Source organism: Pyxicephalus adspersus, chromosome 4 (assembly GCF_032062135.1).
Source record: "Pyxicephalus adspersus chromosome 4, UCB_Pads_2.0, whole genome shotgun sequence".
Lineage (NCBI taxonomy): Eukaryota > Metazoa > Chordata > Amphibia > Anura > Pyxicephalidae > Pyxicephalus > Pyxicephalus adspersus.
In genome coordinates, this window is record NC_092861.1 from 464,099 (window position 1) to 478,483 (window position 14,385).

The window sequence follows — 14,385 nt, forward strand, 5'->3', positions numbered from 1 at the left end:
GAACCCTGGGTTTTTTTTTAGACTGACATGTAGTGTGGGTATTAATAAGTATAATTACACTTAATTATTTATTATTATTTTTATATTTAGTTGGCATAACATCAAATAAATTGTATATAATTTAAACATAGGAAAAAAAAAACATTTCTTTACTGTTTAAATGCTGTGTGGCTGGTGGACACCTCGGGCAGCCAGATTTCCACATCAGCTACAGTGCAAATCTTCAATGTGCAACCAAATGCAAGATGTCACTTCTGGAACTGCGCCATGATCAACTGATCTGCAAACATATATTTCCAATCTCTCCTATTCACTTGAATAGGAGTGGTGGGGAGGTCCTTTCCAGGGTCCAAAGACGAATGCAATCCTGGATATTGGTCACCTGAGGTAAATGGTAGTGCTGTGTACAGCTGTTCCCCCAATGTTCACAACTCTGACATGGAAGCTCCGTGAAGTATCAAGCAGTGAAGACGGTTTTACTTTCCTATGGAGAAGGACAAAGTGGGGTGCCATTCGCTGGTCCACCCCCCACACCTCAACATAGACACCTGGCTGCTGAGCCATATCAGGACCCCCTCTGTCCATACAAAGGGGTCCAGCACACTCGGCACTGTTCTTACCTTGTGAAGTGACTTGTTATGGCTTTATCACTGCACTTGTGTTGCCAACCACTCCCAGACTTTTGGTCCAAAGTCTGCAAGCCAATATAAAGTCATATCTTGTGTTTGCTGGGCTATGTGGATACAATGGATATCACTGCATCACAAAAAATAAATATTGTCGGTCTAATCCATGTGTCCTATACTAAATCAAGTACGCTGAATACAAATCTGATTCTGCCTAGGACGTCAGGATGTTAGGGCAGGGGTCTGCAACCTGCGGCTCCAGAGCGGCATGCTGCTCTTCAGCCTCCTTGTTGTGGCTCCCTTCGGCTGCCTCCATGACATTACAAAAATGTAGCTTTATGTTGCAACGACTTATACAATGACACATAATTCACCATTGTCCAACACACACGTACACTTCAGAAGTGTTTCAGGCACTTACGTTTGTGGCTCTCCGCTGTCTCCCGTTGCAGAAACCAGCAGTAGTCGTCCATCATGTTGGGGGTGCACCGGCCGTGATATCTTGTTTCCATAACAGAAATGTCCCGGTGGAACCTCTCCCCTTCATCACTCACATCACCCAAATTTTGTGGGAAGAAGTCCAGATGGGAATGTAAGAAATGAATTTTAAGTGACATTTGGCAGCCAAGTTGATGGTATGCTGTTAGCATGTTGTTCACGTGTCCAGCATGGTTTTCAGCTCGCTGGTTGCCCAGAAAGTTTTGTCAAGCAGCAAGTTCAGTGGGTTGAGTTGTCTCTGAATGTGGCATCACGCATCAAATTATGGATTTGGGGACCAACATGTCTGCTTTCAGTTTAGCATCTGTTATAACTTTTCCAAACTTTTCCTTCGGATACTGAAAACCCGAACCATCACGATCCATTGCAACAACATTTTTCATTAATTCAAGTTTAATATGAAGTGGTGGAAGGTAAACTTTCTGTGGATCAATGAGTGATTTATGTCTCACGTTCTACTGGCCAGCAGTGTGTTCAGGTCTGGGTGGCCGTTCTTTCACTTTGTAATGGTTGCTGTCATCACAAATGTTCCCCAGGCACAGAAAGCACAAATATTCTGTATTGTAGGCCAACGAGTGCCACCACCTTCATATCACCACAAACGTTCCACTTGTGTTCTGAATAGTTAATTTCACAATGACCTCCATGGATTTGTATGTCTCTATCATTCCCTCGGCATGACAAAAGGAACAGAAGGGTTTTCATTACCCTTATGCAGCAATACAGCTTTCAGACTTGCATTGCTCGAGTCTATGAACAATCTCCATTGCTCTGATATGTATTCGCAACCTAACTCCATCATCACACCTCTCACGTCAGTACAGGAGCAAATGTCGTTTTCGTTGTCGTTTGTATTACCCTGAGAACTTTGTGTGACGATCAGGAAAGTGTGAAGTTGTCGTTCCTTTTTGTAGCAAATTCCCCTCCTTTATTCTGGAGGCTAACAGCTCAGACTTCTCTTTAGACAAGGACAAGTCCCTTACTAGATCATCTAAATCTGATTGGCTTATAAAATGTGGTTCACCCTCTTCAAATTGGGGTTCATACCATTCAGTAACATGGACATCACCCTCCTGTTCCTCATCCAGCATGTCACTGTAATAACAGATATATGAAGGACTGGCCCTGGATTCAGTGCATCATGTGGCCCTGGCTTCAGAGCAGATTCACAATCAGGATAAACGATTTTTGACTTGGTCTTCTTTGAAAACCCGGCAATCTTACTCATACAGAAGTAGCAGTCCGAGTGATAGCTACTCACGCCAAACCATAGGCACAGCAAAAGCCATTTTATTCCTTTTCCCATTCAACCATTGTATTAGGTCAACGTAACACACCTGACAGCAGATATGAGGTGCCCAGCTTTTATCCTGATCCCCAATTTCACAACCAAAGTAATACTTGTAAGCAAATCTCACCCTCCTGGTTAGGTTCTTGCATTGATCACACATGGGGTATATTTGCCAGAAATGTAGCAAAAATTGTAAGGATTTTAACACAGCTGCGCCTACTCATCTTTAGCTCAAAACCGACTCACTATGGCCTAGCTGTACTATCCAATAAGATGGTTTCTGCTCACTTTGTTCCCACCCTATGGGTGCTAAGTGTACTATTATTATTGTTTATAGTTTAGTCTTCAGCAAGTGAAATGCTCAATTGGGTTCAGATCAGGTGACTTGGCCATTCCAGAATATTCCACTTCTTTGCTTTAATAAACTCCGGGGTTGCTTTGGCTGTATGTTTTGGGTCATTGTCCATCGGTATTATGAAACGCCTCCCAATCAATGTGACTGCATTTAGCTGGGTTTGAGCAGACAGTATGTCTCTGAACACCTCAGAATTCATTCGGCTGCTTCTGTGTCACATGATGGATAAACACTAGTGTCCCAGTGCCATGGCAGCCATGCACGCCCAAGCCATCACACTGCCTCCGCCATGTTTTACAGATCATGTGCTATGCTTTGTATCATGAGCTGTTCCACGCCTTCTCCATACTTGTTTCTTGCCATCATTCTGGTAAAGGTTTATCTGGTTTCATCTGTCCAAAGAATGTTTTCCCAGAACTGTGCCGGCTTTTTTAGATGTTTTTTAGCAAAGTCCAATCTAGGCTTTCTATTCCTGAGGCTTATGAATGTCTTGCACCTTGCAGTGCCCCCTCTGTATTACTTTCATGCAGTCTTCTCTTTATGGTAGACTTGGATATCGATACGCCTACTTCCTGGAGAGTGTTGTCACTTGGTTGGCTGTTGTGAAGGGGTTTCACCATGGAAATGATTCTGCCATCATCCACCACTGTTGTCTTCCATGGACGTCCAGGTCTTTTGGCGTTGCTGAGTTCCCCAGTGCTTTGTTTCTTTCTCATGATGTACCAAACTGTAGATTTTACCACTCCTAATATTGAAGCAATTTCTCCGATGGGTTTTTTCTGTTTTTGCAGCATAAGGATGGCTTGTTTCGCCTGCATGGAGAACTCCGCATGTTGTCTGTTCACAGCAAAATCTTCCACATACACCCCCCCCCCCTCAAATCAACTCCAGGCCTTTTATCTGCCTAATTGATAAAGACATAACGAAGGAATTGCCCACACCGGCCCATGAAATAACCTTTGAGTCAATTGTCCAATTACTTATTACCCCTGAAATGAAGTGATTGTGTAATAAAGGATTTAGTTCCTCACATTTATGCAATCTTTTTGTACAACTCACTGAATTAAAGCTGAAAGTCTGCAGGTCAACTGCATCAGAGTTGTTTCATTTAAAATTAATTGTGGTAATGTACAGAACCACAATCAGAAAGAAGTTCTCTGTCCAAATATTTATTGAGCTAACTGTATATCGTCACTCATCGGGCCAAGTCATTATACAAATAAATATATAGCCGGGGGCTGAACTAGGAACATTGATAATGTGAATTCACCTGGATCACAGCAAAGTAAAGATTCTGTATGTCTCACACCCCAGAATTCCTGTATAATAACGCCAAAACTCAAGGCTGGGAATGAAATAAAGACCAGGACAGCTATATTAGTTATAATCTTTTATTCACGTTTACTACTAAAGAATATGGACAAACTACCGATTTTTCAGGATTTCTTCCAGATCCATTGAGAACTTGCAGTCCTCGTTGCTTAATTTCTGTTTTCCCAGGTGTTTTCTCTCATTAATTCTCAATAAGATACTTTAACACAGCATTTGTTATGTATACCGGAACTCAAATTCCCCTTTCCTTGAAAACAAATGTCTTCATTAATTATCCCAAACATTCTATAACACCCATAAGTATACAATGACTACACAAGCATATTATCAAATAAAAAAAACACAACTATATGCTTGTGTGTATTTATGTTTTATATTTTTTTCAGCAAATTATATATTACTTTGAAGCTCACTTTCACATATAAAACAAGAATGTAAATAAATATACAGAATGTATTGTGTATAAGAATGAGATACAATTGTTGAATAAGAAATCTTTACCTCTGAAATAAGATTTGCAGCGGGGAGCACAAAGGCAGCACTTTTATAATATAGTGAGTCCAATACTATATCAGGAAATTATGAATATGTACTCCAATTCTTCTGGTTCCTTATAAGTAAGATAATCCACCTCAAAATAAAGTGTGGAGAGATCTTGCTTTATGATTGTTGTATTCCAGACAAAATTAAACACACAAGGACAGGAAAAACAATCCAAGATTCAAGTGTACAATATTTATTATTGAAGAAAAATCAATATTATCAAAGGTATGGAAAAAGTTTATTGCATCAAAGAACATTCTGTGCATTAAGGTAACCGCTTTAAGGTAAAAAGGGGGGAAATGTCCAATTTAAATGAACATTGATACCTCCTATCTCTAAGTATGTTACGGACGGTTAAAATTTTGGTTTGAAGTAAAATATCGCCAGCATACACAGTGGCGACTATGTGAACTGGGAGTAGACTATTCTCTTGCATCTTCTACATGAAAGAGCGATCATTTAGAACCACAAAATATATAATATGATGCAATAAACTTTACTGCTATGCTGCTGGTTTCACTTTCTTTGATCGCATTACCTAGAGTTAAATTAAGGTCAGTAGTAACAAAAAAAAAAACAAAAATAAAGAATTTCACACGTATTCCTTCTCCTCATTTTGTCTTTTTTAACATGCCGTGTCTTAACGTACCCAATTCTTATCTAAGCAATGAAAAGAGTGTTCATAAATAATCTAACTGAACTTCCATCACATCTGCAAGGGGTGGAGGACCGGCATTTACACCACTACCTCCGCTTCCCAACTCCGCTCTTGCTCACTTTCCCCCCAATGCTGGACTTGCTGGATGATTTTGAAGTAAAAAGTCGTGTCATGAATTCAGACACATCAGGCAGCTCTGGATTGGAGTTCAGCATATTCATCGACTGTTCCATTTCCTTAGGAAGAGAAGACATATTTAGAAATCAATCAATGTTTAACCACACTATAATTTCATCACTTCGCGGAATAACCTCCCTAGCATTCTAATTCCGTCCGTATTTCCATGCAAAAAGCGTTACTTTTTTTTATTTTACATTGTAGGCTAAAATTCTTAGGCATAACTCGCCGAAATATGTCCAATATTTAATGAATTTAATAATAAACTTTAAATAAAAAAAGAACATTAAGAAAATAAAACATGTAATGAAAATTTCTTTGTATTGGACTCAATAAAGCTTTTTTGTATTGAATCCAATACAAAATTATTTGAATTTACGGCTGATCTGCCGCCTGCACCAACGTCACCGGGAAACCCCAGAGATGGTCTCTGCACTTTGTGGCTGGAGATCGGAGGAGCAGGACGTGTCCCCAGGACCTACGGGGGACGACAACGGAGCAAGGTCTGTTTTTTTTTTTAGGTTAAAGCTACCTTGAGTGTGACTCAGGATTACCGCTATTTGCAGGTAAAATCCACCCCAAGTCACACTGGGGATTACCGCTAGGGGGGTTAGGTGTGTGCTTCTTAGATTTGATGACCCAAACCCTAATGGTAACTACATTATAATTCATGGTTCTACCAAGTTCACTTTAATACTCTCCTCATTTATGTTTGTTGAGGTGAGGCACAAGGCCGAGCCTAACTTCTGCCTCTAGGAAGATGGACAAAGTAATACAGAAGACAAACCCCTCCTTCATCTAGTGATGATATTTATAAGTACCACATATATATATATATATATATATATATATTATGGCCTATTTGTAAAGGTGTGAAGTTAATGGAAAGGAATCGCCTCATAAAATGTCTCCAGGACTTGTACATGCATCTACAGACGGATGATCTATACTGGATGTAGATGGCTGAGGCCTGAAGTTTTAGCATTACTTGAAGAGTGGGGAAGTACTGCAAGCCTTAGGTTTTAATCACAGAGGAAATGTGGCGACTTATCAGCCATAGGAAAGATTGCAGGCAGTGTATATAAGCAGATTGAGGATCAGGTCTTTGAGATACAATTTACCCCATATGTCCCTGGCTCTCTGTATCCTAAGCTAGAAATATTAAACACTAAAAGCCGGGCTGTCCTATAAGCAAGGTCACAAAATAAAAAATGTAGATTTCCTATTGCAAAGAGCAGAAAGTGGTAATAAAGAGAAAGGTTCAGGACATGGAGATCTCCTAAAGCCTCTCCCTGGGCAGAACACCTTTATTTTGTCCCATGTCCCCACCACTTCCATTAATGTCATAGAGCCAGAAATTGGCACGTATGCTGCTGCCCAGAAGGTGGGCGCGGCGTTAATGAAGGTTTGTCATCGGAGGCTGACCTCCGGAGTGAGTCTTAAATTTATCAGAGGACCAAAAGGTTTTAGAATATGTTCAAGAGTAAAGGAACAGCCACAGGAATGATAGCAAGAAGTGCCGGTTATGACCAGAAGAATCAACAAGCTATAATACTGTACAAATAGTGGTCCATAAGATGTCTGAGCTCAATTTTCCTGACAACTATAGTGAAAAGAAACATATAAAACTGGGGATTCATTAGGAAGTAATGTAAACTATTTGACAGAAGGAGCTACACCTGGAACCCAGCTAGACGTGGCATTGGCTTGTATGCAAACTGGCCTAATCTGCACTTCCCTGCAGTCTCCACACCTACATGGAAACATGATCATGGTACTTTCCCAAAACAGTAATACACATCCAACACTTAACACATATTGCCCAGTTCTAAAAGAACATATTTAGCCTCCTAAGAAAACAATGCATCCTGTCAAGTAGCAACTACTTTATGTATGAAGGCTTTGTTACGCAACCTCAGCAAAGCAATCTGCTGGAACTTCTCCCACAAGCAGAAAGATGTCAATGTGCAATGTACGACAGAGAGGTGTCTCTCCAACACCCTTCTGAGCCAATGGTTTGGATGACAAACACTCTTACCATCAGTTTTATCTTACAAGACATTAGCTGCTTTATATATCAAATTGTTAAAAAATTGGGAAGAATTTGGATGTTTGTCTGCCAATATATACATTCAGTCTAGCATTATCCAAAATGATTGACATCACAATAGGTAATTACCCGTCTCATTTCTGGGTCACTTGTGTTTACAACTTTAGGAAGGAGCACGAAGATCAGTAGCGGCAGAACCATCATCATCACCTGTACAATGGAAAACAGAAAAAATAAAGATCAGGTTCAGAACAGAAATATACAATTCATTTCTCCTTGCACTCACACCAAAATGATATTAATCACCAGCAATGCAAATAAACTCTTTACAACAGGATTGCCTCAATACATTGTTGCCAAGTTTAAATAAATACCAAATCCCATACATGAAAAAATGTAATTACATATGTAGATAAAGGAGTGAAAACTCTTAATTCCTTTAGAGTCTTAATATGAAAGAATAAAAACCTACCCACTGGTCTACCTACCTGTTGGCTACGTCATCTGTACACTACAAAGCTTCACCCTGCAGGGAGGGGCGCAGGGATAGTGGAACAGCCTCATGTTATTACTGTGAATGTTGAGGATAAATTGATCCCCAATACTTGCAGCTACAGTAATGGATCATTTTAAAATGATCAACCACTAGGGAAATCCCAGATATAAAACCCTATAGACATAGCTGCTCCAGAGGAAGACAAACAAAACCCCCTGGTAAAATTTGCTCCTACACCAGCGATGTGTCACTGCTACCATTACAAGATACAAATATTGGTCTGCAAATGCATTTAGTGCACAAATATTGGATTTATATCAGGAAAATATAAACTCAAGTTTTGTGCTGAGGCTGAGAGTGAAATCTAACAAAAAACAAGCTTTAAGATAAAATAACCTACCATTGGATTCATAAGAAAGTCTGTCCAGCCCCAGGTTTCTCTCTTGATAAAATAGGATGGAGGCCCTGAGGATTTCATCTGGACTGGGTATGGTAACCGGACCACTTCTGATGTCTTGATGTGGTTTACATATCTCGCCCTTGGGAAAGTGATAGAAATTGATAAATAAATCATCAGGATTATTGGTCAAATAAATGACAAGATTTATTGCACTTTAAAATACTGCATGTAGAAAATGGAAAGTGGGCACAGTTAGAATGTTGACCATAGCAGTCTTGCTACATTGACTTTATTATACTGTTATATCATTGTACCTGCTAGGACCCCATCATTCCAGGGGCAAATACCTCTCCTATATCAACAAAGATGTAGGGACCATCAATGGGGGAACCTTGCCCAGTCTACACGAGATGTGACATTTAAAAAGACATAAATGACTCTTCTCATCCAAACTATGGAGGAAAACTTGTGGACAGGGTATGAATACAAGGAAGACAACACAAGATGGGTGAAGATAGACTATCATGTGAAAACCTGAGTGATCCAGCAAACCTAGAATGGATCTGCTCCAGGATTGAAAGATCCAGGCCACAGTTTGGGTTTGTCTGGCCATTACCCCCCTAAGCGGTATTCCCGAGTGTGACTCGGGGTGGATTTTACCTGCAAACAGCAGTAATCCCGAATCACACACGGGGTAGCTTTAAACTAAAAAAAAAAAAACCACTTACCTTGCTCCGTTGTCCCTCCGTTGTCATCCTGCTGGTCCCCGCAGGTCCTGGGGACACGTCCACTTAGAACTGGGGACACGTATTCACTTAGCAGAGTTCAACTATGTCTAGATGAGAATAATATAACGAGTTCACAAGAAGTAAAACACTATTTATTTTGTTGCCTAAAAAGCCGTCTCTTTCTTTTTATCTTGAATAGTTAATATGGGCTTGGCAACCCTGTAATATCTTCCAATTAGATTCCCTTTAGTACCCTATTTCCCATTCCTCCTGGAAAACTAGTATGGAAAAGATAGGAATGATCTTTAACTTTTAGAAGCTGGACATCAATATTAGGTAAATAAAATAATTCACAATGCATGAATAACATAATACCCCAATTACCTCATTTTACCCTTTGATGTGATATCCACTCGGACGGGCTCAAATCGATAGGCAGGAGATACAACTTCTACTACATAGGAACCGGGGGGTACATCATGGACCACAAAGCTGCCATCCGTCCTATAATAAAAAGAAAAGAAGCGATCTGGTAAATGTTTCGGTGTAGACTATTATTTTTATATTTATTCCTTTTTATTTTTATGGCTAGAGGATATCGCTGGACTACAAAATGGATAATTGTTACTTTATGTTTATATAGAGTGGCAAGTATTACAAAATAATAAATATAATAAAGATATATAATATAAAATAACAGTTTTTGCACAGTCCTATCAAACACAATGGCCTTTTTTCATGATAGGTCCAGCAGCAGTTCTGCAGCCACCCTGGCACCCAATCATTTACTATTCAGCAACCAGACAAAAAATGGCAACCACAACGGTTCTATGGGGTGATGGGTGTTGCGGATCAGATTTATTTGGTCATATGCATACATGATTGGTATTTTGGAATGTTATGTACCGACACAATATTTAGGCCCAATCAAGGACTGGCAGCTGATTGTAATTTCAGATGATTCGGCAATCTAATCTTTTTACTGAATCAGAAAAGAAATTCAGTTTGTGAGTACAGATCCAATTATTTTATTTTTTTAAAGTGTGAAATAGAGACAAAATAGGAGTGCAGAGCCTCCTGGGATAGTCACATGACACATCTGAGGAGGCTTCTGGCTGCTCCATGTGCACACATGTCCGAGATGGAGCATGCGCACAGGGGGCTATATCCTACATGGGGAAAAATATATTGCTTATCTCACGCATGTGCAGTGAGTTTGGCACTCGGGTACATCATTCGATCTTACGCCTGCGCAGTGCGAGATTGGGTGACATAGGCAGAGGACAAAGAAAGAGGATGGCGGCGCCCTGAGGGAAGGAAGGCAGATTAAAGGATGGCACCGTACCCGATTACAGAAAGAGGGATCACAGAACTTTTTTTTTTTTTAAAGTTCTGTTTAAAGCCTGGATTATTCATTCCAATATATCACATTTATTATTAACAGAGAAAGCTAAGAAAAAGGAACATTCACCCAAATTTATAGAAATGAAAAGATCAGAAAGTTTTCTGTGCTCCTGACACTTCTCATCCTAGGTGACAACACCGCTCAGAGATAGATTTCTCAGAAGGACGAAAAAACAAAAAAAGAATGCGGCTACCACAAATAGGGAGATGGGAGAACAACAGGTTTTATCTTGGATTTCCATCCACTAAAAGGACAGATTACTCTCCCTTCCATGGAAGGTGATGTATAGCTGTGTGTGTGTGTGTGTGTGTATATATATAATATATATATATATATATATATATATATATATATATATATATATAGTGCAGTATTAGGGGAATACAATGCATGCTCTGCACCATGTCTGTCCCTTCCATGGACGGTGATGTATAGCTGTGTGTGTGTGTGTGTGTGTATATATATATATATATATATATATATATATAGTGCAGTAATATATATATATATAGCAGGTGTTTTAACGAATAAATCTAGCAGGGTGCGTGTACAAGGACGTCATGGTCAGGAAAGTGTCACAGCTGTGTGTATGAATGCGGCATGTCATGTTCTTACATCTCTCCTAAACAGTATGTCATAGCAAACGAAAGTTTTCAGGGTACACAGGGGACTCTTATCTACCCACCTGTAATAACTTTTAAAACATGGGGGTTATAATTATAAAAACCAGTAAAAATTTTACATCAGGGTTGCTGTTTTGAAAGTGTGTCTAAATGCTGGAAATTAAACATACACATTATGGACCCCCAGGGCGACTCACATAGCAAGGAGGTGCAAACCCTTAATTATTTAATGACCTGTCACAAAACTAGAAATGTCATGATGATCATGACGATGGCCTAACAATGAAATTTTAGGGGGTGTTAATCACAGGTGTCCCCCCTTGCACCTACATTTTTGATTTTGTACATCTCCCCATTCCAGAGAAATTGGGGTTCAAGTAGTGAAGGGACAGGGTAGTGTAGTATGACATTTCTAGTTTTGTGATGGGTTTGTATAAATTTGGGGCTCGCACCTCCTTGCAATGTATGTCGCCCTGGGGGGTCCATAATTTGTATGTTTTATTTTCACTTGTTTTTAGAATTAGGACACCCATATTTTAAAAGTTGTTACCTGCAGGGAGATTAGGTTTGGGGTAGCTTTGAGGGTCCCCTGTATACCCTGATAATTTCAGGTCTGTAGGGCATACTGTTTAGGAGATCTGGAGGTTTATACTCGGAGAGACCTAAGGCTGCAGAATATGACAAGCAGCATTCATACACACTGTGACGCTTTCCTGGCGATGACGTCATTGTACACGCCCATTGGAAACGCCCCCTGCTAGAACACAGGCCCAGCTGGTAGAAGCCATGAATATGTAGTAGGGTCCCTGTGTCGTCATGGTAACAATAAAAAAGAAAATCATTCTGTATACTCCCTCTGCCAGATAAAAGCCATTCACTTACCGGAGGAAGCCGATATATTCCTCGCCGTCCACCTGCACCCGGGCCTTGCTCACCCATTCTTGTGGCCGCACTCCAGGTACGACGGCTCGGCCTTCCACCTTAAACTTGTCCCCTGCATTGCCCGTGCCCAATAAATCTGAATCCGCGGTACACAGGGACCACAAATCTAAGAGAATCAGAAAACTGAGCCCAGGAAATGCCCAGCTAAAATCCATCGTAACCAGGCAGAACGTCCAACCCCGGAGAAGGAAGCGGAAATGACGTGAAAGAACCAGACGTGAGAATGACAAGAGACCGGAAGTGGGCGGGGCTTCATGGGTCAACCCGGGAACAGTGCAGTTGAGAGGCAGGGAAATACGAAAGGTCCTCACACAGCAGACAAATTATGTTTCTGTGTGATATTATCAGCTGTCAGGGTTATTCTGGGGTGTCATATCCTTATTATAGAACGCACTGGTAGTTATGTAGGTGAATATGGGTGAGACGGGTGATGATGGGGGGTTAAGGGGGCAACTCACTTCACGAAAGGGCATCACAAGGAAGATTTGGGGGGACAACATGGTCTACAGATGGGGTGGGGGGGAGATAATGTGTTCCACAGATAGGGTGACAGCGGATTATGAGGACAACACAGAATAGAGTGACAAGGGGCTTTATCAATCACATGCATGTGTGCATACCAGAAGCAGTGAGACTTGTTACAATTTCATGTTCCTACAAGTCGATTTGCAGACATTGCCAAGTGGTATCTTGAAAGCAACATGTCACTTGTCAGTGGGTTTAATACACAACCCTTTCCACTGGCTTTAATAAAATGATTTGCAACTGTTTTGCAATGTATTCCATATTCAAGTCAATTGAATCAGTTTTATATTGTGCCATGAGATTGCTTTGCTGTAAGTACAGGACAAATGAAACCACTGTGGTTGCCCTATAAAACTCTCCGGCACATAGTGGTTACACCTAGGAGGAGTTTACTTTGTATTGCACAACTGCACGTCTCAAGCAGACCTAAGCACTGACATACATGTTACAGTCAATGAGCACAATCTCCTCTAGATCCAAAAACAGATCCAAACATTCTACATGAGCCACAAGGAAGTGAAGGGCAACAGGAAGTTGTCTGATCAAGGAGTTCCTTTGGCTCTGCTTCCAGGTTCCTGTTTGTTGATTCTCTTGCTTCCGATTCCTTGTGTACCGACCTTGGCTTGACCTTGACTACTCCTGATCACTGCATGCCCTGGCAACTGGCCTGACCTCCACTACACACCGTGCACATCTCTACCAACTGAGCTGTTGACACAGAGGGTCCACCGTCCCATCCTGCAGTACCGTGACAAGTACATTTTCTGCGTATTTGTGTTTCAAGAATTCCAGTATTTCATGTACACATGTAGTGCGAGAAATACATGGGCAGCCCTTTCTGACCTTGTGAAAATTCTACTTACCTGGAGGGCTCTGGGTGTAAGACTGTATGCAGCTAGAGAAATTTAAAAAAGTCAGAAACCCTGTGCATATCTATAGTAGGTAATTGAATCAAAGAGCTTCCAGATTCTGGCTCAGCAGTGACACCAGGCATCTATCATTTTTTGGTGGGGTAACACCTATTTTTGGTTTCCTGGTATAAGTTTCATTATGGCCTATTAACACTGCTGCATTGTAGTAACACACAGTAAAGAACATTCAGTCCTATTCATTCTGAATGGCAGCCTAATGCATTTTGGGGACTGATGTCCTTTGCCTGATGGTACATGCTCCTTCAAGATGTGTTAGGTAGCCCATTCATAGTTGATACTATTGTGCCTTTAATGACATCCAATATATATATAACCACACACACTAAAAAATGTCAGTGGGTTTGGGTCCGTGTTCTAACGATCCCTGCAACTCCCACCCTGCCATTCCTCACTTGCCTCCCCTTCTTACGAAGCTGGGCAGATGCAGCACTTTTGCCCAATCCAAGCAGCTGTCCTGCGTAAGTGTCGAGACTCAGGGCCTCCAGATTTTTGAACGATGGTGCCCTGCAGGTCCTGTGATCCTGTGTCTCCCTCTTTGGAGATTTCTTACTACAAATTCATACAAGTTTTCAAAGCTTAGAGCTCACCCAGAAAACTACCTTTGATTTTCTCTCCACCATTATCTAAAGCCTAAAGGATCATCTCTGATGTTCCCCAATCCTACTACTGTATCAGGCGGGTGTTTATTTCATCCAAGTATTGGAACAATGCTGACAATATCTCACCCCCACTATCCCCAATCTTTCATATACTTGGTAACCTTCTGGCCCAGCCTGGTGGACTCTGAATACAGATATTTAGTTG

At 40.8% G+C, this 14,385-nt stretch overlaps 1 protein-coding gene across 1 annotated transcript; it reads right to left on the reverse strand.

Annotated features, from left to right (window-relative positions):
• Positions 1–4,147: 4,147 nt before the first annotated feature.
• Positions 4,148–12,329, reverse strand: EMC7 (ER membrane protein complex subunit 7). Its single transcript, XM_072407200.1, has 5 exons — positions 12,065–12,329; positions 9,539–9,658; positions 8,427–8,565; positions 7,660–7,740; positions 4,148–5,539 (listed from the first exon to the last, which is right to left on the reverse strand). The coding sequence occupies exons 1-5, from the start codon at positions 12,277–12,279 to the stop codon at positions 5,390–5,392; spliced, it is 705 nt and encodes a 234-aa protein (XP_072263301.1). The 5' UTR covers positions 12,280–12,329; the 3' UTR covers positions 4,148–5,389.
• Positions 12,330–14,385: the final 2,056 nt, after the last annotated feature.

Coding starts and splice junctions, on each gene's coding strand:
- EMC7 (XM_072407200.1), bottom strand. CDS start 12,279: ATGGATTTTAGCTGGGCATTTCCTGGGCTCAGTTTTCTGATTCTCTTA. Junction 8,566..9,538: donor ACATCAAAGGGTAAAATGAG/GTAATTGGGGTA, acceptor CACTTTCCCAAG/GGCGAGATATGTAAACCACA. Junction 5,540..7,659: donor GTGACCCAGAAATGAGACGG/GTAATTACCTAT, acceptor TCTCTTCCTAAG/GAAATGGAACAGTCGATGAA.